A 24,127-nucleotide genomic window follows, 5' to 3' on the forward strand; every position below is an offset into this window, starting at 1 on the left:
AGACTCCAAAGAAGAGCTATACACAAAAAGATCTTAATGACCCAGTTAACCACGATGGTGTGATCACTCACCTAGATCCAGACATCCTGGAGTAGGAAGTCAAGTGGGCCTTAGGAAGTTATGAGCAAAGCTAGTGGAGGTGATGGAATTCCAGTTGAGCTAATTCAGATCCTAAAAGATGATGCTGTGCAAGTGATCCTAAAAGATGATGCTGTGAAATATGCCAGCAAATTTGGAAAACTCAACACTGGCCACAGGACTGGAAAAGGTCAGTTTTCATTTGAATCCGAAAGAAGGGTAATGCCAAAAAATGTTCAAACAGCCACACAACTGCTGTCATCTCACACGCTAGCAAAGTAATGCTCAAAATTCTCCAAGCGAAGCTTCAAGAGTAAGTGAACTGAGAACTTCCACATGTTCACACTGGGTTTAGAGAAGGCAGAGGAACCAAAGATGGACTTGCCAACATCCATTGGATCATTGAAAAACCAAGAGAGTTCCAGAAAAACATCTACTTCTGCTTTATTGACTATGCCAAAGCCGTTGACTGTGTGGATCACAGCAAACTGGAAAATTCTGAAAGAGATGGGAATACCAGACCACCTGACCTGCCTCATGAAGAAATTTGTATGCAGCTCAAGAAGCAACAGTAAGAACTGAACATGGAACAACGGACTGGTTCCAAATTGGGAAAGGAGTACGTCAAAGCTGTATTTTTGTCACCGTTTATTTAACTTTTTTATGCAGAATGTATCATGAGAAATGCTGGGCTGGATGAAGCATAAGCTGGAATCAGGATTGCCAGGAGAAATGTCAATAACCTCAGATATGCACATCAGTTCAGTTCAGTTGCTTAGTCGTGTCCGAGTCTTTGCGACCCCATGGACTGCAGTATGCCAGGCTTCCCTGTCCGTCACCAATTCCCGGAGCTTACTCAAACTCATGTCCATTGAATTGGTAATGCCATCCAAATATCTCATCCTCTGTCGTCCCCTTCTCCTCCTGACTTCAATCATTCCCAGCATCAGGGTCTTTTCCAATGAGTCAGTTCCTCGCATCAGGTGGCCAAAGTATTGGAGTTTCAGATTCAGCATCAGTCCTTCCCATGATATTCAGGACTGATTTCCTTTAGGATGGACTGGTGGTATCTCCTTGCTGTCCAAGGGACTCTCAAGAGTCTTCTCCAACACCACAGTTCAAAAGCATCAATTCTTCAGTGCTCAGCTTTCTTTATAGTTCAACTCTCACATCCATACATGACTACTGGAAAAACCAACACTTTGACTAGATGAACCTTTGTTGGCAAAGTAATGTCTCTGCTTTTTAATATGCTGTCTAGGTTGGTCACAACTTTTCTTCCAAGGAGCAAGTGTCTTTGATTTTGGAGCCCCCAAAAGTAAAGTCTCTCACTGTTTCCATTGGTTTCGCATCTATTTGTCATGAAGTGATGGGACCGGATGCCATGACATTAGTTTTCTGAATGTTGAGTTTTAAGCCATCTTTTTTACTCTCCTGTTTCACTTTCATCAAGAGGCTCTTTAGTTCCTCTTTACTTTCTGCCATAAGGGTGGTGTCATCTGCATATCTCAGGTTATTGATATTTCTCCCAGCAATCTTGATTCCAGATGCACATGACACCAGTTTTATGGCAGAAAGCAAAGAGGAACTAAAGAACCTCTTGATGAAAGTGAAAGAGGAGAGTGAAAAGGCTGACTTAAAACTCAGCATTCAAAAAACTAAGATCATGGCAGCCGGTCCCATCACTCAATGGCAAATAGATGGGGAAACAATGGAAACAGTAAGATACTTTGTTTTTGGGGCTCCAAAGTCACTGCAGATGGTGACTGCAGCCATGAAATTAAAAGACGCTTGCTCCTTGGAAGAAAAGATGTGACCAACCTATACATCTTGTTAAATACCAGAGACATTACTTTGCCGACAAAGGTCCGTCCAGTCAAGGGTCTGGTTTTTTCAGTAGTCATGTATGGATGTGAGAGTTGGACTATAAAGAAAGCTGAGCGCTGGAAAATTGATGCTTTTGAACTGTGGTGTTGGAGAAAACTCTTGAGAGTCCCTTGGACTGCAAGGAGATTCAACCAGTCCATCCTAAAGGAAATCAGTCCTGAATATTCATTGAAAGGACTGATACTGAAGCTCCAATACTTTGGTCACCTGATGTGAAGAACTGACTCATTGTAAAAGACCCTGATGTTGGGACCGATTGAAGACAGGAAGAGAAGGGGATGACAGGATGTGATGGTTGGATGACCTCACCGACTTGATGGACATGAGTTCGAAGGGGATGACAGGATCAAATGGTTGGATGACCTCACTGACTTGATGGACATGAGATCGAGCAAGCTCTGGGAATTGGTGATGGGCCAGGAAACTTGGCATGCTGCATTTCATGGAGTTGCAAAGTGTTGGACTCAACCAAGAAACTGAACTGAACTGAAGCTGCTTGAGCTGTTTGTAAATTTTGGAGACTAATCCCTTGCCAGACATATCATTTGCAGATGTCGTTATTCAGTCACCCTGTCGTGTCCCACTCTTTGCGACCCTATGGACTGCAACTTGACAGATCTACCTGTCCCTTACCATCTCCTGGAGTTTGCCCAAGTTCATGTTCATTTCATCGGTGATGCCATCCAGTCCTCTCATCCTCTGATGCCCTCTTCTCCTTCTGCTGTCAGTCTTTCCCAGCATGATGGACTTCACCAAAAATAGAAAGATCTGTGGATTGTCCTTTTGTTTTGTTTATGGCTTCCTTTGCTGTACAAAAACTTTTGAGTTTAAATAGGTCCCATTTGTTTCTTTGTATTTCCATTACTCTGGGAGATGGGTTGAAAAAAAATATTGCCGTGATTTATGTCAGTTTTCTGCCATTGTTTTCCTCAAGTTTTATTTTCCTTGCTCATATTTAAACCTTTAATCCATATTAAGCTTATTTTTGTGTATGGTGTTAAATAATATTCTAACATCCTTTTTTTACCCATGTAACTGTCCACTTTTCCCTGCACCATTTTTTGAAGAGATTATCTTCTCATCATTGTATAGTCAGTCTCGCCACCTTTGTCATAGATTGACCAGAGGTGCGTGGGTTTATTTTTGAGCTTTCTTTCCTGTTCCATTGATCTTTTTTTCTAGTTTTGTGCCATACTGTTTTGATGACTATAGCTTTGTAGTGTAGTCTGATGTTGGGGACCCTAATTTCTCTAGCTCTGTGATAATGAAGTGTTTATGCTTTTTCGTTGTTGTTGTTGTGAGTAATGTTTGTAGAACATCTTTTACATAGTCAAGTTTCAGATTCTTTCTTCAGAATAGATTCCTAAAAGCTATTACTGAGTCAGAAGGCATGGATAAGGTTTTTTACAGGTTGATGAATATATCCTACCATCATCAGTGGTGAGGCTGCATTTTTCACTGTAGACTTGTCGGCCTGCATTCTTCTTAAGAAATTGCAAGAGTCGGCCTTTATTTTATTACCGGACTGTTGTATAAACACATAATGTTCACAACCAAACCTTTTGGAGGCGATTAAAGGAAAAATGTTTGCACATAAAGTATAATCTGCCAGAATTAATGAAATATAAAAGTAATTAGGGAAACCAGGATGAACAAATGTAAAATTTCCTTGAAAGTGAAAGTGAAGTCGCTCAGTCGTGTCCGACTCTTTGCGACCCCATGGACTGTAACCTAGCAGGTTCCTCCATCCATGGGATTTTCCAGGCAAGAATACTGGAGTGGGTTGCCATTTCCTGGAGTTACTTAATTTATGTAAGTAATCTGGCTTTGCAAAATTGTGTCTACCAGTTTTGCAAATTGAATCTGATTTTAAGTACATTAAGAGAGCTCTTTTAGAGAAACTGTAATAAGTGTTCTTATTAAGTGTGAAAATACCTTTTCACATTTTGGTTATGAGTATGTTATGGTTTTGTTTCACAAGTGCAAATTTTTGTTCACTTAAAGTTAATGAATATGAATACCTTCTCGATGCAAAAATTGACTCTGTGGTATGGTAGAGCCTTGACAGAATAAGCTGTACAGTGCAGTGCTTTCATGAGAATGTATCTGTATAACATAACTTTAAAAGAGTCAGGGGCTTCCCTTGTTTGATGCTTTGAGAGTATAGAGATATAATTCATTACTCCCAACTTTCTTATCTAAAACATACACACCCTTGTAGCAGTGTTTTGACATTTCCTTGTTAGAAAGTTATGCCTTTGCTTTTTTTTTTTTAAATAGGATACTATAAGGGAGGTGGGAGTGGAGAGGGTTGGCTGGAACAAGGAGAAGTATTACGGGATAAGGAGAGACAGAGTTGCTAAGTGTGAGGGAGAGAGAACAATAATAAGTTAATCCCTTTTTAAAATTGTTTTGAAACAAGATAGGATCCAAATAAATATAAATGAATAAGCTGTGAAAGTGATGAAGTTAGTCTTATTTTCATAATACAGTTGAATTGAAAAACAAAATGTCCTGCTCTAAAAGAGTAATAATGACTTTCCTAAATTTTCATTTTTGGAAATTTAGATATCTTTAAAGCATTATTTAATTTGTGATCACTAGTTGTAAAGATACTTAAAGTAATTCATACGGTGGTTGTTTCTAAATAGTTAAGTTTCAAAGTTTTACTAGGATGAAATGGCTGTGTTTCAATTTGTCCTACTGTGCAATCTTCATTTCTGTATTTTATGACTTACCAAGAACTGAAAGAAAAATAATTTATTAGTTTAAAACTTAAAACAACAAAACCCAACTATTGTTTCTCCACCTTGAAATGTGAAGCAGATAAAGTGCAACTTGATTTAGTTCAAAGTGTGAGCTGAAGTATGTGCCATCTGTGTCTGACAGAGGGGAGAGAAAGCAGCAGCAGTGTGTAAAAACTGAGCTTCTGTTAATTCTGAATTATTATGTTGACTTAAAATATTTTGTATTTCCAGAACATTATGTACCATATTTAATTATTCAGAAATGTTTCTAGAATATTTTTGAAAGATTTTTTGTTACTTTGCATCATTGTTAACTCTTATTTAATTATCATGGTTGATTGCAAAATGAGTATGGCAAATTCTATAAAACTATTGATCTGCCCTAGAACCTGTATTTCAAATGAAGTCTTTGTCAGAGGATATGACTCCAAACTGATTTGATGAAACTGCATAGATAACTTGTTACTTTGCATAGATTATTTAACTCCTCATTCTTGTGGGTAGAGTAGGCCACCATGTGGTAGTTGGACACAATACAAGTAGTTCTTACTCTCTGAGTGCATCTCTATTTAGTTTTTCGCGTGCATGATAAAATATAAAGAAACTTAAAAGTCCTCTTAAGGCCACATATACAGAAAAGATTTCAAAGTGGTGAAGGACCTTAAAAGTATTCATATATATTCAGGTATTTCTTGAATCCCATCATGTCCCTTTAATTTCCTCTTGAACACTTAGGGCCTCCTGAGGTGGTTGAAGATGTTCTTCATTATCAACCCTTATTTGAATTGATGGAGAGATGGAACTTTTTTCTCATCCATCAATACCTTCAAGGTTCCTTGGATTAGTTTTCAGTTTCCTAAGTCAGTCTTAAAGGTGGTAGCTATTTGATTTGAGTATTTGTGTAATTCCATACCCGACATATCATCATCACTTTCTTAGAAAATATGAAAATATTTAAATAATAACTTTTTGAATTCTTTACCATTGAGCCTATCATATATATATAAATTATTCTCCTTCCATCAGACTTACACTAAAGCAGTATTTGTGTTCCCAGTAAGCTAGCTAATATATTACAGGTACTGTATATTTCTAACTAACTGGTTGCTTGAATTTATCTTTAAATAAATTAGTGTCGGTCTGAACAAATTCACCTTGATATATCTATTGTGGGGATTAATAGTTTAAAATATTTTTTAATTTAGCTTATAGCATAAAAGCAGTTCTAAGTTTAAATGTGTTAATTAAAATGTTTTTCATTGACACATAATTTTTTAAATACTATAGTTTGTAATGGTATTTTCTTTTATCTTTTAGGCGAGGGTTAAATCCACCACACAGGGTGAAATCCATCTCCATGACAACATTCACACAACAGGAAATTGAATTCCTTCAAAAACATGGAAATGAAGTAAGTGTTCTAGTCCTTTTAAAAAATTTGAGTTGTTTAGAATGATAAGAAATTTTCACTGTCTAAAAAAGCTATTTTTGTATTCTGTATTTAGGTGTTTCAAGAATGTACTCATCTAGCCATGTATTTAGAATTAATGTCTACTACATAAATACTTTACCTTAAAGCTGAGATGAAACCTGTATTTAAGCTTTGTCAGTATTGAATGTAAAAGGCATTTTTAGAGGACATCTAGTATCGGAGTAACTTAGTTTTGGCTTTAAATGACAAAAGGAAGGAGAAAGAGAATTAACATTGTGGTACTGTAGTAAACTTTTGTTAGGCTGTTGTGTGATCGGCTTTCACTTGAGGGTCCCCTGCTTCCTTTTTACATTTATATGTGATGTTTGATGTTGAGCAGCTTCCCTGGTAGGTCAGCTGGTAAAGAATCTGCCTGCAATGCAGGAGACCCTGGTTCAATTCCTGGGTTGGGAAGATCCCCTGGAGGAGGGCATGGCAACCTACTCCAGTATTCTTACCTGGAGAATCCCCGTGGACAGAGGAGCCTGGCAGGCTACAGTCCATGGGGCTGCAAAAGAGTTGGACACGACTGAGCAAATAAACACACAGCACAGCAGTGTTAAGTAGGTGCTCAGTAGGGAGGAGATTAGTAGTTCTGAGTGAGCAGCCTGGCAGCATGAGGAACCCAACAGAGTCAAGATTTGTAGGGGAGCCTTTTCTTTCTACTCTGCTTTCATGGGCTTCCAGGAATTCCGTTCTGTTTGTTGCTTTCTTGTTTTAGTTCCATGTTTTACTATTATTAAGAGTGGAGGTCTGCTATTTAAAACAAATACAAAAAACTGTAAAATTAACAGAAAACCAGCATGTTTTATAATCTTGGGGCATGGATGAACCAGTCAACCCAATTGATTAGTAATTGCCATTATTTAATAAGACAGTTTAATCACTTCCTAGAAAGGAAGTATTACTTTCGTTGTACTACAGTGGTTGCGTGTTTTGTTTTTTTGCATGTTTTTGATGATAGAAAAGAAGTCTTCAAATTTTATTAGTTTCAGTCTTCTTTTTCACCTCAGAAGATGTTTGCAAGCATTTTGTACGTGGCTTCTTTTTTTCCCCTAAGGCTTCTATAGTAATGTCTTAAACTTGCTTTCCAACTTTTGATGCATGTGTGTATTTGGTTCTAAAGTAGTAAAGATTATGAAATATTTTTTAATACATGATTTAGAGAAGTAAGCACACATTTTGAAGTTTCCAAATTTTGCCAATAAAAAATTATCTTGAATAATCAAGTTCTATATTACAGGAAAATCTGAAGCAAGATGAAAAGGCAGAGGTGTGTAATGACAGTAAGTGTAGAAATGTATTTCGATTAAAAGACAATTTGAACAGTTTGTATAAAGTTTGAGATTAGCCTGCCAGTGGAAATTTTAAATTACTTTCTTAGAATTTTGGCCTTGAATACAAAATTTCGGACCTCAGAATAGAGTCAGCAATGAAAGAATATCATCTATTCTTATGTTAAAAATCTAATAGCAGTAGATAAAATTATAGTAGTAGAACTGTAAAAGTAACAAACAATCCATTGGAGAACTAAGTAAAAAACATTCAAACCTGTCAGTAGATAAGATTTGGTGGAAATTGGTCCCAAAATACTACAATTGAAGGACCCTTTTAAAAAAAATTTTTCCTGAAATTGTGGTGAGTACACTTAACATGAGATTTACTCTCTTAAAATATCTTTAAGTGTAAAATGTGGTGGTGTTAGCTATAGGCAAAGTATTAGGAACTTACTCAACTTGCATAATTGAGCTTCGTAGCCAGTGAATAGCAGCCACCATTCTACTTTCTGCTTCGGTGGGTTTGACTGTTTTAGGTATCTCATCTTAAGGGGAATCGAATATATGAAAGGAAATCTTAGGCAACTCAAATAGTGGAAACAGAATACAAGCAATAGAGATGACTGGAATGGATTTATGAATTTTAAATTCTAAAAAGAGTCATGCAAATTAATAGTCCATTTAAAGCCCTCACTGTTACAGTTACCGTGCTAGTGCTTGCGGAGAAGGCAATGGCACTCCACTCCAGTACTCTTGCCTGGAAAATCCCATGGACGGAGGAGCCTGGTAGGCTACAGTCCATGGGGTCGCTAAGAGTCAGACATGACTGAGCGACTTCACTTTCACTTTTCCTGTTCATGCACTGGAGAAGGAAATGGCAACCCACTCCAGTATTCTTGCCTGGAGAATCCCAGGGATGGCGGAGCCTGGTGGGCTGCTGTCTATGGGGTCGCACAGAGTCGGACACGACTGAAGCAACTTAGCAGCAGCAGCTAGTGCTTGGGTACGGTAGACTTAGAGCTCATGGTCTGTGTAGGAGATAGATACATAACCAATAATTGTGACACTATGTTAGGTAATTAATGATAAGAATAAGAAGTTTCAGAAGTAATGTGGAAAGGAGAGGATTGGGAAGATTTCATAGAGGAGGCGAAATGTTTGCCGCCTTTTGAGGGTGACTAGGACTTAGGCTAGCAGGAAAAGATTCTACAGGCAGAGTAAACAGTGCACAAAGAGAAATTTCCAACAGTTCTTACTGCTAGAAAGTTTACCAACTACTTAATTACTTGTTAAGGGAGCCAAACATAACTTTCTTGTGTGCCTAAAGACATCTTATAACCAAAATATTGGAGTAGGTATATTTAATTCCTTACGCTATTCGCAGAATTTCCATTCTTAAAAGTTTTATGAGGTGTGTAGAAGGTGAGGATTGATATTATGAAATGCAGGATGATTGATATAGCTTGGTAAAAAGCTGTATAGACTTCCAAGTGCGAGTGCCTAATTATCAGTTTATCTTATACACTTAAATGTTAAGTATAACATGCATAGAGAAAAGTATGCAGATGTTTGTTTTCTATTTCAAATTATGTTGCCATATTTGAACAGTGTGTTAAATCTCTCCATTGTCTGGAAAGGAACGTACTCAGTCATGTAAATGTTGGGTTAAAAGAAGGTATTGTTGTATGTCTAGTGAATGAGTGGGTTCAGGTCTGAAGTTGAAAGATCAAAATGTGTATTAACTGGCAGAAGTCTTGGATCTTCTACCCCCACGAGAGAGTTTTAACGTTCTGAGGACATTTGCAGCAGGCAAGCACCATGGTTGCTGGATGACTCACAAGGCGTTGATTCCTAGATCATCCTATATTCCACATGCTTTGAATTTTCCTCCAGACATTTATATGTGGGAGAAACCTTTTTACAGTCAGTCTGCGTGTAGAACTTAAATCTGTTTTACATGCTTTCATTACAGTTGTGAACAACTTTTTGTCAGAGAAAGTCATGCTGCCAAGTCCAGAATCAAGTGTGGGAGGGGACCACAAGTTACAGAGCAGAGGGCTTAGACAGAGGAAGCCATTCATTGGCACAATCAGTGCAGTGACTTAACACATTTGTATATCTGGGAAAGATTTCACTTTTCATTCAGAACTTAAGAATTGTCCACTGTTTTTGGCACATCACATAATGCTTTCTTTTGTATCATGTGTTATTAAAAAAAAAAAATCTTTAGTGGTTTACTCCATATGTCCTCTTTTATGGTGTTGTGGATCAATCAAAGGAATTTCACTATTGGGTTAACTTCTGATTGTCAAACTTAATGGAAAGAAGACTGGGTACCAGTGCTGTATAGCTAACTCAGTAAAAGGAAAATGTAGGAATAATTTTATTTTGAGCCATACAGTTTTTTTCTTTTAGTAATAAATTAACCTTCCTAATGACATTTCAGGACTGAGTAAAAGGGTTACTGCTGATGCTTCACAGGCATACACTCGACATGTAGAAATAAAATCATGCGTTGATTGACATTATTTGGTCATCTTTATGCTAGATTCAAAACATAACCCCCAAACCATCAACTAAAGCTTTTAAAAACATCCTTCCAAAGTGGTAGACCCATAAGGTAAGTTGTGCTTTTCCCTAGTCAATATTAATGATCGACTCATTCTTCATTCCTAAAGCAGAGATTTATTAATCACCTATTGTTGTGTCCGGGATTGTCTTTGGGTACTAGGGGTACTGCCTATGATTCCTGCCCTCATGTAAAGCTTTCAGTCCAGTGGGGGAGAGAGAGACAATAAAAATCTTTTTTCCCCCCAACTCTTATTTTTGTGTAAGAGTGAGAAAGGGCTTCTGTTTAGGATTGTAGATGCTTGGGATTATGGAGACAGGATTTTTTTTTTAACATGTTATACTTATGGCTTAAATAGGCCTTATTTTATGAGACAGCACTTCAGGCCTTTTGGGTAGTTGAATTGCATCTTTGGGAAAGATTGGAGCTATTTTATAATCAGAAATAAGCACTTCCACAGAGAAAAGTGTTCTGATATCTTAAAAACATTTTAAATTTCAAATTCACATGCTGTGACAATTTTGCTGGAATATTCAGGTATCATTTTATAGTATTAGACTCAATCTATTATGATGTTAAACAGGACACTAGTGGTTATTTCTTAAACCATCTTGTCTTATAAATTGTAATAAGTGATGGTCACTCTCAGTACAGAATAGTGGACTCTGTAAAGTGGAAGGCCAATATCTGAAAGAGCCTGTAGGCCATTGTCAGAATAAAGACGATGAACTTCTGAATGAATCCTGACTCAGGGCATGGAACTATTATGTAGCTTCAAAGTGTTACATTCGGTTCAGTTCAGTTCAGTTGCTCAGTCGTGTCCGACTCTTTGCGACCCCATGAACTGCAGCACGCCAGGCCTCCCTGTCCATCACCAACTCCCTAAGTCCACCCAAACCCATGTCCATGGAGTCGGTGATGCCATCCAGCCATCTCATCCTCTTTCGTCCCTTTCTCCTCCTGCCCTCAATCTTTCCCGGCATCAGGGTCTTTTCAAATGAGTTAGCTTTTCGCATCAGGTGGCCAAAGTATTGGAGTTTGAGCTTCAACATCAGTCCTTCCAATGGACACCCAGGACTCATCTCCTTTAGGATGGACTGGTTGGATCTCCTTGCAGTCCAAGGGACTCTCAACAGTCTTCTCCAACACCACAGTTCAAAAGCATCAATTCTTCGGTGCTCAGCTTTCTTTAGAGTCCAACTCTCACATCCATACATGACCACTGGAAAAACCATAGCCTTGACTAGATGGACCTTTGTTGGCAAAGTAATGTCTCTGCTTTTGAATATGCTCTCTAGGTTGGTCATAACTTTCCTTCCAAGGAGTAAGCGTCTTTTAATTTCATGGCTGCAGTCACCATCTGCAGTGATTTTGGAGCCCAGAATAATAATGTCAGCCACTGTTTCCACTCTTTCCCCATCTATCTGCCATGAAGTGATGGGGCCGGATGCCGTGATCTTAGTTTTCTGAATGTTGAGCTTTAAGCCAACTTTTTCACTCTCCTCTTTCACTTTCATCAAGAGGCGCTTTAGTTCTTCTTCACTTTCTGCCATCAGGGTGGTGTCATCTGCATATCTGAGGTTATTGATATTTCTCCCGGCAATCTTGATTCCAGCTTGTGCTTCTTCCAGCCCAGCGTTTCTCATGATGTTCTCTGCATATAAGTTAAATAAGCAGGGTGACAATATACAGCCTTGACGTAGTCCTTTTCCTCTTTGGAACCCATCGGTTGTTCCATGTCCAGTTCTAGCTGTTGCTTCCTGACCTGCATACATCATTTAAGTTTGATTAAAAACCAGACAATCTATCCCAAACTGCAGCTCTGTACAGAAATTGATGAAATTTGGACTAGACGTTTTTTTTTTTTTATAAATTTATTTATTTTAGTTGGGGACTAATTACTTTACAATATTGTAATAGTTTTTGCCATACATTGACATGAATCAGCCATGGGTTTGCATGTGTTCCCCTTCCTGGACCCCCCACCCACCTCCCTCCCCATCCCATCCCTCTGGGTCATCCCATTGCCCCGGCCCTGTGCCCTTGTCTCATGCATCGAACATGGAATGGTGTTCTGTTTCACATATGATAATATACATGTTTCAGTGCTATTCTCCCAGAACGTCCCACCCTCACCTTCTCCCTCAGAGTCCATAAAATTGTTCTATGCATCTGTGTCTCTTATTCTGTCTCGCATATAGGGTTATCGTTACCATCTTTCAAATTCCATATATATGCATTAGTATACTGTATTGTTGTTTTTCTTTCTGGCTTACTTCACTCTGTATAATGGGCTCCAGTTTCATCCATCTCAGTAGAACCGATTCAAATGTATTTTTTTAATGGCTGAGTAATATTCCATTGTGTATATGTACCACAGCTTCCTTATCCATTCGTCTGCTGATGGACATCTAGGTTGCTTCCATGTCCTGGCTATTGTAAACAGTGCTGGACTAGACTTTTTAAATGTTACTTGAAGTTCAGTGGTCTTGTGCATAAAGGATTGGCTTTGAACTTGGAGGGTTGAGAACATTGGTAAGGTTACCTCTGAGATTCAATTTCTACAAGTGTAAAATAGTGACAGTATCTTACTGTAGAAAGGCTGGAATGCTTTGAGCTCAAGCAACCATGAAAGTTCCTAGCATACTCCTTGTTGAATGATATTCAAATGTCTATTGAATCAGAACCTGAGGTAGTAGAAGTTACAGGAGGATTAACAATATTTTTTTTTCACTTCTTGCTCAAAGTGGTTTTTTTGGAGGATTTTTCAGTTTTCTTAGAATATGGTAGTATGTCAGTTACATTAATATTTAGGTTAAGTGTTGAAACTCTTTGGAGCATTTTAACTATATGCTGAACCTAATAATATTAGTAAAATTTGGTAGTTATTTTAGTAATGACATATTAAATGTCTTTATTGAGTGGCAGAGTTAAGTTACATCCTCATTACTCCAGAGTTTACAGTTACCTAACTGCTTGTGCAGAGGTTGGCACAGATAGTAAATATTGTAGGTTTTGTAGGTCAACTGCCTATAGTAATTCTTGTGTGAAAAAAACCTTTTTTTTTTTTTTTTTTAAAAAGTAGCCCTTTAAACATATATAAACCAAATGATCAGGGGCAGTACAAAAACAGGCCAGTGGCCCAATTTGATCCGCAGGTGGTTGATTGAAGACTCCTGATCTATGAAATTCCAGTTCTGATTGTAAATTCTTTTATAACCTTGCTTCTTTTCCGAGTTAACTTTCTTCATTATCAATAGAAATGTTTAAACCCCCATAATTTCTGGTTTGTTTCTTATATATGCTGTTTATATCTCAGTTTCGGAGAAGGCAATGGCACCCCACTCCAGTACTCTTGCCTGGAAAATCCCATGGACGGAGGAGCCTGGTAGGCTACAGTCCATGGGGTCGCTAAGAGTCGGACACGACTGAGCGACTTCACTTTCACTTTTCCCTTTCATGCCCTGGAGAAGGAAATGGCAACCCACTCCAGTATTCTTGCCTGGAGAATCCTAGGGACGGCAGAGCCTGGTGAGCTGCCGTCTATGGGGTCGCACAGAGTCGGACACGACTGAAGCGACTTAGCATAGCATATCTCAGTTTTCTTGACATTTTTCTCAAGTTGTTCATTTGTCATTCATCTTTGTTCCAAGACCTATCGGTTTTTACCCTTCCATCAAGTCTTTCAGGAGTATTTTAGCACACAGGGACCAAACTACCCCTCATACTTTATACTTCTTAAAAAATATATTTGAGTATAAGATTTTACACGGGGTTTTTTTTTTTTTAATTGCTCTCATAGTTTCTTGTATATTGATCTTACTACCCTCAAAACATAAGACATTTCCATGGCATAATCTTAAATACTGTATCATTACACCTAGAGCTCTGAGAATGTATGTGTGTGTATTTTTTGTGTGTGTGTGTATGTATTATTTAATTTTTATAAAAATTTCTGGGCTTTACTCTGTCGGAGATTCTGACCCTGGGTGTGGGATATAGGAGTGTCTGCTTTTTCAGCCAGAACCCCAATGTGATTCTGTTGCTGATGCTGTAGACCATCTTTTGGGAGAACCAGTATAATAACTGAAGGCTCCATTGAGTCTAGACTCAAAATAATCTGTAGTCAGGTTTCAGCACCACCAATTGATAAGCCTTGTTACCTTGAGGGAACTGCTTTTCCCTGAGCTTCATTTTCCTTTGTACTCCATGGGAAGTACCTGTCCTGCCTATTTCATGAGGTTGATTTGAAGGTAGTATATGTGAAAACATTTTGAAAACCAATGTACTGTGTAGATAAAAGATGCCAGTTTAAGTGCAAATATACTTTCTCATTGATTTCTAAGCTCAGGGTGTGGTGGGGGGGTACCATGTAGGAAAATGATGTACTTTGAACTGAATTCAGTTAGTTTAGTGTAAGCAGATTTTTGCAGAACTATAGTCAATATGATGGTATTGATCAGTATGGAAAGCTAATTCAGTAGTAATAGTAACATTTCAAACAATTTTAGACTAAAAATATGGAATTATTTGGGAGAATGGCTTTGTAGTTTAAAACCATCCAGCTAAAATACTGAAACACATGCTATTATTTAATAGGCTATTTTTTTCAGTTTCTACATATTTGTGAAGAAACATTTTAAATCTGGTTTCTATTTTAAAAGAAAGGCAAGGTGTTAAGAGTTTCTTAAAATTCTGAATCAGTGCTCGCTTCAGCAGCACATATACTAAAATTGGAATGATACAGAGAAGATTAGCATGGCCCCTGCACAAGGGTGATACGCAAATTCATGAAGTGTTCCATATTTTTGGATTCATGTCAATGTATGGCAAAACAAATATAATATTGTAAAGTTAAAAAATAGATAAATAAACTGATTTAATAAAAAAATAAACTAAAAAAAAAAAAATTTGTCTTGTACATACTGTAACATGTGGATCTTTTTGAATGATTACTGAAAACCCAAAGGGTATCGTAGAAGGAGATTGATGATAGTTTATGTAACTACTCTGAGTGTTTATTTCACTTTTTATTGCATTGGTATCCCAGGTCATTTTATTTACTTGCTTCTAACTGTTTGCTTCAGTCATTCTCGCTTCCTGTCATCTGTTTCCCAGCTTTTCTTGTTTATTTCTTTTTTGCCATAAATATGTTACTTAAAAGAAGAAAACAAATTTGTTTGAGTCTAATTAAAAATATAAATTATTCATTCTTTTTTTTTTTTTTTAACTTTTTGTTTTGGAGATTCCCATATAGCTACACAAGTGGACAAAATAATATAACAAACTCCTGTTCCTTTTTTATTACGTGAAGCAGGTCTGAGACATACAATTTCTTCTATAAATTCATGAACTAGATGTTATCTTTGAAGAAAGACTTTAAAAAATATATAACTCCATACCATTTTCACATCCATGAAATTTAATGGTGATCTAATTATCTAGGTTTCCCTTGTGGCTCAGCTGGTAAAGAATCTGTCTGCAGTGCGGAAGACCTGGGTTCGATCCCTGGGTTGCGAAGATCCCCTGGAGAAGGGAAAGGTTACCCACTCCAGTATTCTGGCCTGGAGAATTCCATGGACTGTTTAGTACATGGGGTCACAAAGAGTCGGACACTACTGAGGAGCTTTCACTTTCAGTTATCTAGCCAGTGTGCATATTTCCTTTTATTTCATAATTTTCGTTTTTTCTCTTCCCTTAAGCATACGTTTAAATAGAGGTGCAAATAAGGTTCCCATGTTAATGAGTGGTTAATATGGGTTTTGAAACTCTGACAAAGTATTGGAGGCTAGATGGGTCAGAGTTGGGCTTGCATAGTTCTGGCTGGAACCAGGCAACTTCCTGGGATCTGTACCACTTGGTCTGTGGGATAGAGCCAGGTTTGTGCCAGGACAGTGGGAACCTCAGACCAGGTGGTTAGTCTGGGGCTGGATACCCTGTAACCAGGGGCCCTGCCAGCTCAAGTCCCTGGGAAATATAGCAGTTGAGGTGAATTCTAACCCTTGCAGTTAAACTTGTAGTATACATTCCCCTGGTACACATTGAGTTGTCTTTCACGTGAATCTTCCATTGCTCCAGCATCACCTGCTAACCAGACTCCTGAAAATTGATGTTGAATTCTTGCTACAGAGCAGGGATGCTAGTTGGTTGCTAGGCATTCATCTTGGCAACAGAGGATGCCATCTGGATATGGGGTGCTTTATAAGCTGGTAAGAAGGATCTTAAACTCTGGGGCTATAGATTTTTGAGGAATTGGTGATGACATTGAAGATTTTTTGGTTCTGTTTTATGAAATTCAAGCCATCCTGTACAGGCAAGATCAGCTTTTGTAGAAGAAGCCAGAGGTCATTCCCAGTAGGATTTAGGGTAATATCTTTCATCAGTTTTCTCCTGGACCATGGACTTCACCAGTTCCCTAAGGATGATCTCATACTGGCCTGTGATGCTAGGATTTTTCCAAGCGTGGGGGTGACTCTGAGCCGTCATCTTCTGGCAGAACTTGACCTGTGTCGTGCTGCATAATGCAGCTTTTTAAGTCTTGCTGAGCAAAGTCTTTTGGCAGTGTTGAGTGCAGCAACTGCTCTGTTGGTGGGGGGCTGCTTGGCTATCTGCTACATTGTCTTTAGAACCCTCTCTCATGGATGGTCATAGCAAGGTCTTGTCCCTGGCAAAGCCTGCTTCAAGCCACAGCACAGTGGCTGTATTTGCCTGTTGTCTGCCTCACACCTCCCAATATTTTATTATGAGAAATTTATAAAACTTAAAATTATGCAGATACATTGAACAGTGCCATATTTGCACTAGCAAATATATCTGTGTCTCCATTTGTCCACCTGTCTTAACATTTTTCTTGCATTTCACAGTAGGTTGCAAAATAAGTTCATATCACTCCTAAAATCTTTTGTATATCGTTAATTAAAATTCAGTAAGATTTTTTTGAGGTATAATTTACTTACAGTGAATGTAAAAGTCTTACATGTAACTTTGGAAGAGTTTTGACTAATGTATCCAGTTTGGTGACTCAGAGTCCTGTAAAGATATGAACATGACCATTATCCCCAAAGTTCTCCTGATACCTCTTCCTATTCAGTCCCTCCCCTTTCCAGAGGCAACTACTGTTTTGATTTTTATTCATACTCATATAAATAAAATTAGAATGTGCTTTTTTTGTTCTACAAGTAACAAATACTGAAAAGGGTACAGAGAAAAGGGAACCCTCCTACACTGTTGGTGGAAATGTAAAGCAGTACAGTCACTTTGGAAAACTGTAGGAGGTCCTCAAAAAACTATAAGTAGAGTTGCCATATGATCCAGCAATTCCTCTCCTAGACATGTATTCTGACAAAACTATAATTTAAAAAGATACAGCTCTCCTCTGCTCATAGCAGCACTATTCACAATAGTCAAGACATGGAAACAGCCTAAGTATCAATTGGTAGATGAATGGATAAAGAAGATTTGGTGCATATACATAGTGGAATACTACTCTGCCATAAAAAAAGAATGAAATAATGCCATTTGTAGCAACATGGATAGACCTAGAGATTATTGTACTAAGTGAAGTAAATTGGAAAGATTATCATGTGATATCACTTACATGTAGAATCTAAAAAAAATGATACAGATGAACTTATTTACAAAGCAGAAACAGACTCACAGCCTTAGAAAACAAATTTATAGTTACCAAAGGGGAAAGGTGGTGGGGAGGGATAAATTAAGAATTTGAGAATAACATGTATACGCTACAATATTTAAAATAGATAATCAACAAAGACCTACTGATTGCCTTTTATTTTGAATATGGATCACACTCGCTTGTTTCTTTTGGGATATGTAGTGGTTTGGGATTATATGTAGAACATTGGAAATGTTGGTTGTAGAGCCTCTGGATTCTGTTTTGTTTGTCCAGAAAGTATTGGTTTGTTTGTTAGTTTTGTTTACATTTTGCTTTAGCAAACTCTGCCTCTCCTGGTGGGAGCCAGTTGAAATCTCTGCTCAGTTCTTTCAGTCGTTAATTGAACTGCTTTGAATCATTCCTGAGGATGCCAAGGTCAAGGGTGAGCCAAAGTTTCAGGCAGTGTCGTTATGCAAATCTTGTAGCTCTTGTCTTTTTGGACATACCCCCACTTTCTGGTTGCTGTGGTTGTGAACTCTGTCTTTAAGCTTTAAGGTTTGGGGATTTCTGCTTGAGTTTTGACAGCTCTGCTTGGCAGAGGCCTGCTTTCAAATGATGATCCTTAAAAAAATGCAAATACCTTGAGCTGTTTCTTCCAGGTGTTGACTCCTCTCCAGATTCTGTTTACTTGTGGTGGTTTTCTAGTATCTTCTGATAAATTTTATAATGTCTGCTGAGTTTATAGTTGTTACTTTCTGGGAATTTTTTTTTTTCATATGAGCTACTCTGACATGGTTGGAAGTGGAATCTACTCTGCTTGTCTTTTAAGTCTTCTTCATTCTGTATGTTTCCCCTTCTGTTTTTCACTCCTGTTCTTCTCTCCCACCTTCTCTTCTCCCCTGTCAGCTCAGTAATTTGTTCAGTAGTTTCCCACTGTCAGGATTTTGCTGATTCCATCCATGAAGTGTCAGTGTTCCTCTGTCATCTCAGTTCAGTTCAGTCGCTCAGTCGTGTCCGACTCTTTGCAACCCCATGAACCGCAGCACACCAGGCCTCCCTGTCCATCACCAACTCCCTAAGTCCACCCAAACCCATGTCCACTGAGTCAGTGATGCCATCCAGCCATCTCATCCTCTGTCGTCCCCTTCTCCTACTGCCTTCAATCCTCCCCAGCATCAGGGTCTTTTCCAATGAGTCAGCTCTTTGCATCAGGTGGCCAAAGTATTGGAGTTTGAGCTTCAACATCAGTCCTTCCAGTGAACACCCAGGGCTGATCTCCTTTAGGATGGACTGGTTGGATCTCCTTGCAGTCCAAGGGACTCTCAAGAGTCTTCTCCAACACCACAGTTCAAAAGCATCAGTTCTTCAGCGCTCAGCTTTCTTCACAGTCCAACTCTCACATCCACACATGACCACTGGAAAAACCATAGCCTTGACTAGACCGACCTTTGTTTGCAAAGTAATGTCTCTGCTTTTGAATATGCTCTCTAGGTTGGTCATAACTTTCCTTCCAAGGAGTAAGCGTCTTTTAATTTCATGGCTGCAGTCACCATCTGCAGTGATTTTGGAGCCCAGAATAATAATGTCAGCCACTGTTTCCACTCTTTCCCCATCTATCTGCCATGAAGTGATGGGGCCGGATGCCGTGATCTTAGTTTTCTGAATGTTGAGCTTTAAGCCAACTTTTTCACTCTCCTCTTTCACTTTCATCAAGAGGCTCTTTAGTTCTTCACTTTCTGCCATCAGGGTGGTGTCATCTGCATATCTGAGGTTATTGATATTTCTCCCGGCAATCTTGATTCCAGCTTGTGCTTCTTCCAGCCCAGCGTTTCTCATGATGTACTCTGCATGTAAGTTAAATAAGCAGGGTGACAATATACAGCCTTGACGTAGTCCTTTTCCTATTTGAAACCCGTCTGTTGTTCCATGTCCAGTTCTAACTGTTGCTTCCTGACCTGCATACAGGTTTCTCAAGAGGCAGGTCAGGTGGTCTGGTATTCCCATCTCTTGAAGAATTTTCCATAGTTTATTGTGATTCACTCAAAGGCTTTGGCATAGTCAATAAAGTAGAGCTAGATGTTTTTCTGGAACTTTCTTGCTTTTTCAGTGATCCATCGGATGTTGGCAATTTGATCTCTGGTTGCTCTGCCTTTTCTAAAACCAGCTTGAACATCTGGAAATTCACGGTTCATGTATTGCTGAAGCCTGGCTTGGAGAAATTTAAGCATTACTTTACTAGCGTGTGAGATGAGTGCAGTTGTGTCATCTCAGTTACCTATAAATTGATAGTCAAATCGAGTAGATTCCTAAGATTTACGTTTAGCTGAGGGAAGGGAGAAGACTCGGTGTCTCATAGGTTGGGTGTTGTGTTCTTTTGTGGAGAGGCGTTTTTGTGTCTGTGTGTGTGTTGGGGTGGGGTGGCTAATACTCTGTCTATATCCATTTCGTAGGAATGGTAAAATGGTTATAACTTAGTCTAGGATCCTGTGAGAGGGGAATCCTTGAGACCTTTGCAGGGGTTCTGTAAGGTCAAGATTTTTTAAATAATAATTCTCAGACTTGATTTGTAGTATTTACTCCCAGTCTCATGAATATATAGTGGAGTTTTCCAGAAGCTGCATAACATAAAAATGCAGCAGCTGATGAGAAATCAACTTTCCTCTGTTTAACCAGGTACTAATGAAATTTGTAAAATATATAGCAGTGCCACTCTTTATTTTTTAGAAAATATAGCTATTTTTACAATTAAAAATCGATTACATTAGCATACAGTAGTTTTATTGTTGTTAAAACTGTATTAATATTGCGACAGAGGACAAGATGGTTGGATGGCATCACTGACTCAATGGACATGAGTTTGAGCAAGCTTTGGGAAGTGGTGAAGGGCTGGGAAGCCTGACGTGCTGCTGTCTGTGGGGTCACAGAGCCAGACACAGCTGAGTGTCTGAACAACAGTATTGCCTAAGACATGGGGTTAGTATAGAGCAACTGCTAATGGGTGTGGGTTTTCTTCCGGTGATAGTAAATATTCTAAAATTTGGTTGTGATAGTGTCACAACTCTTGTGAATATACTAAAAACATTAAATGGTACAAATAGGTGAATTATATGGTATCTCAGTAAAACTATTTCTTACAAATATCAGAAGATACAGTGCACATAAATAAAGCCATTTGTGGTCCTCAATATTTGCTTGCTTGTGCTTAGTTGCTCAGTCATGTCCTACTTTTTGCTACCTGGGAAGCCCCCTCAATGTTTAACTGTTCTCAGAATGAGTTAGTTCTGTAACATCTGTAACAGTGAGCAGCTGGTGTTTATGTGTGTGTGTATGTGTGTATCACTGTGAAATTATTTATTTTGGTCAGTAGCAGTTATTCTTGTTGATGTTCAGTTGTCCCCTTTGGACAGTTAGGTAATCTTTTTGGAAACCTGTTTATAACTGACCACTTCTGCAGATCCCATTTTTACTTAGGAGGACTTTGTCTAAATATTCCTTTTCTTCTTTTTATAAAACCTGTGAGCCATCTATTTGCAAATATTCCAAGAAAACTAAATGTTTCTTCTTCTCATGATTGATTTCTGTAGAATATGGTACAGATCAAGCTTACTTCAGAGACTTGTTCTGCATTTGGGCCAGTTCATGTCTCTGTTCCTTTGCCAACGGCTACATTCCCAACCTTAGTCAGCTGCCTGGCAAATGCATGCCTTCAGTCACCAGGACAACCAGACAATAGAGTGTCCGTCTGAATCAATTGCTATCATTGAGCCTTAGATGAAGCTGAACAATGGGTGAGTCCTGTTCATACTGGAGGTAGCCCTCTGGTGCTGGTGCTGTCCCTAAACCATTGATAATCTGAGAACAGTTCTTCCTTCGTATCAGGACAAGTAAATAAAACGTCTTAATATTCAGTTCTAAATGAAGTATCAGACCATTTTGCCCATTCTACTCCCTTGCTTACCTCCGTGTTTGTTCTTGTTATATTTTAGGAATGTAAAAAATGTAAAACTTCCTCTGTAGAGAGAGAAACAAACCTTTGGTAATTTTTCCTTCTTGGCAAGCTTGCTTATCAGATTCATACTGTCTTTGGGTATGAGAACGCTTTGCTTTAACAGCCTTCACAAATAAGTTTAGAACAAATGGAACCAAAACATTGGTGGGAATTTTTTTTTTTACCTTTTTAAGAAAATAATTCTAAAGTTTATTCAAAAGATCAAAAAAGTAAAACTAGCTGGAAAGAATTTATGAAGCGAAGAGTAAATAGGATTGGCTCTAGTAGATACTAAATAATAGCTCTGTTTATAGGAAGTAATTTGCAATATAAACTTGAAGTCATTAATTATAGCACTCTGAAAGTAGTGCAAGGTGTGGTAGACTAGACCTGTAAAAATAGATCCTGAGATATACTATAGTCTTTATATATAGTAAAAATGTATATGAAGTTATTACAAAATTCAGTCCTGTGTGAAAGGAATTGGTTATTCAATAAATGCAGAGTCAGTTAAAATGTTAACTGACATGGTAGGCCAAAATAAATTTCAGAAAAATTTTAGTTAAGAAGCCAAAAAGAAAGCCATAAAAATACAAATAGTAGTCTCAGAGTATTTCCCTGCAAGATACTTATTAAACTTAAAGGGAAAAATAGTGACTTTACTATGGAAAAATCTAGGCTGTATCTTTTTTTTGGTCTGTCATTTGTTTTTTGGCCACACCACGTGGCGCGTGGGATCTTAGTTCCCTGAGCAGAGACGGACTCTGCACTCCCTGCAGTGGAGGTGCAGTCTTAATCCCTGGACCACCAGGGAAGTCCCTTGGCCTGTATCATTGTAACCAAAGGATTCAAGTTAGCATCACCAGGAACGGGACAAATTGACATCATGTGCTTCCTGATATGATGCACTGGGAAGGAAACAACATCACTGATGTATTCCTTCCCAAAATGCATAACATAAATTTAATTATGAGGAAACCTAAATTTAAAACCATAAAATAACTGGCTTATACTGTTCAGAGATGTCCAGGTCATTAAAGACAAAAACAGACTAAGAAACTGTTCTTGATTAAAGGAGACTAACGAGACAAGACAGTTATGGATACTGTACTAGGAGAACTTTTCCCATTTGCTATTAAGAATACTATTAGGGTAATTGGTTAGTCTGTGGATTAGATAATATTATGAAGTGTTAGTTTCCTGATTTTGATAATTGTGTTACGGTTATATAAAAGAATGTCCCTATTTTTAAGAGATACACATTTAGAGGTACAAGGTTTACGTCTATAATTTAATTGGCTCCAAAGGTTTTTTTGGAGAGAGCAATGATAAAGCAGATCTTAGACTCTGGGTAAACAGCATATATGGGACTTCTTTCCATCACAATTGCAACTTTTCTGTAAAACAGATTATTTCATAACTAAAAAACTAATTGATAGTGTTTAAGGAGGTATATACTTGTAGGTAACATCAAAAAACAAAAGCAGTGGTTACCGAAAAATTAATAAAAAATGCTGCTGCTGCTAAGTCACTTCAGTCGTGTCCGACTCTGTGCGACCCCATAGACGGCAGCCCACCGGGCTCCGCCGTCCATGGAATTTTCCAGGCAAGAGTACTGGAGTGGTGTGCCATTGCCTTCTCCTTAATAAAAAATAGCTGACTACATATTTTAACATTTAAGTGTATGAGAAATTTATAGACTAAAAGCAATGGAAGAAATCACAAAAGTAAAAGTAAAATTGATAAGTTTAGCTAGCTAAAACATGGAAACTTACTAAAGACATAACGTATAAAAAAAGACAGGTGATTGTTTTGTTACACATACAGGGTAAGTTACATATGTCATCTTAGTTTGATAAAGTAGGGCAGTTGATAATCTTTCTGCAGACTACTGTCCTTGGCTAATATAATGAATCTTACATTTATAAAGCTGTTTATACTTTATAAATTACATTTATGAATAAACTTGGGTTTAGGAGGTAGGGGCTGCTTACCAAGCTCATGCTCCCCTTACTGAAGGAAGAAATGGGCAAGGCTCCCTCTGCTGGGAAAGCCACAAAACACACAGCTGATTGGATGCCTAAGCCTAGGGACTAGGGTCTAATCAGATCCTCTCTCTTTTATGAAATTGAATTAAGGTTCACAGAGGCTGGACTGAAAAGATGAGTCACTTAACCAAAAAGGCAGTATGTATTTGGGCCATGTGCAATCGTAACAAGTAAACAGGAAAAAAAAATTGTACTGACATTAAACATGAGCAGGGATGAGACATATGTGTGTAAACTATGTGTTTGCAGGGAGTGGGAGCATGGAGAAGGGCTTCAGTTCAGTTTAGTCGCTCAGTCGTGTCTGACTCTTTGCAACCCCATGGACTGTAGCACGCCAGGCCTCCCTGTCCGTCACCAACTCCCGGAGTCTACCCAAACTCATGTCCATTGAGTCGGTGATGCCATCCAACCATCTCATCCTCTGTCGTCCCCTTCTCTGCCTGCCCT

The 24,127-nt window shown here is 38.3% G+C and overlaps 1 protein-coding gene and 1 non-coding gene across 23 annotated transcripts in view; both read left to right on the forward strand.

Moving 5' to 3' along the window:
- The window catches only part of AGFG1 (ArfGAP with FG repeats 1), an 83,090-nt gene that overhangs the window by 21,299 nt on the left and 37,664 nt on the right, over nucleotides 1-24,127 (forward strand). For all 22 annotated transcript variants that reach the window (XM_081584767.1, XM_081584769.1, XM_081584775.1 and 19 more), the window contains exon 2: nucleotides 6,030-6,123. In XM_081584767.1, the coding sequence (XP_081440893.1) occupies nucleotides 6,030-6,123 (94 nt within the window). The remainder of the gene's footprint in view (nucleotides 1-6,029; nucleotides 6,124-24,127) is intronic.
- LOC145543857 (U6 spliceosomal RNA) lies at nucleotides 14,733-14,839 on the forward strand. Its single transcript, XR_014081105.1, has one exon. It is a non-coding gene; the product is annotated as a U6 spliceosomal RNA (small nuclear RNA).

This window comes from Giraffa tippelskirchi, chromosome 3 (genome assembly GCF_054371585.1).
Source record: "Giraffa tippelskirchi isolate mGirTip1 chromosome 3, T2T-mGirTip1v1.2.pri, whole genome shotgun sequence".
In the NCBI taxonomy this organism is placed as follows: domain Eukaryota; kingdom Metazoa; phylum Chordata; class Mammalia; order Artiodactyla; family Giraffidae; genus Giraffa; species Giraffa tippelskirchi.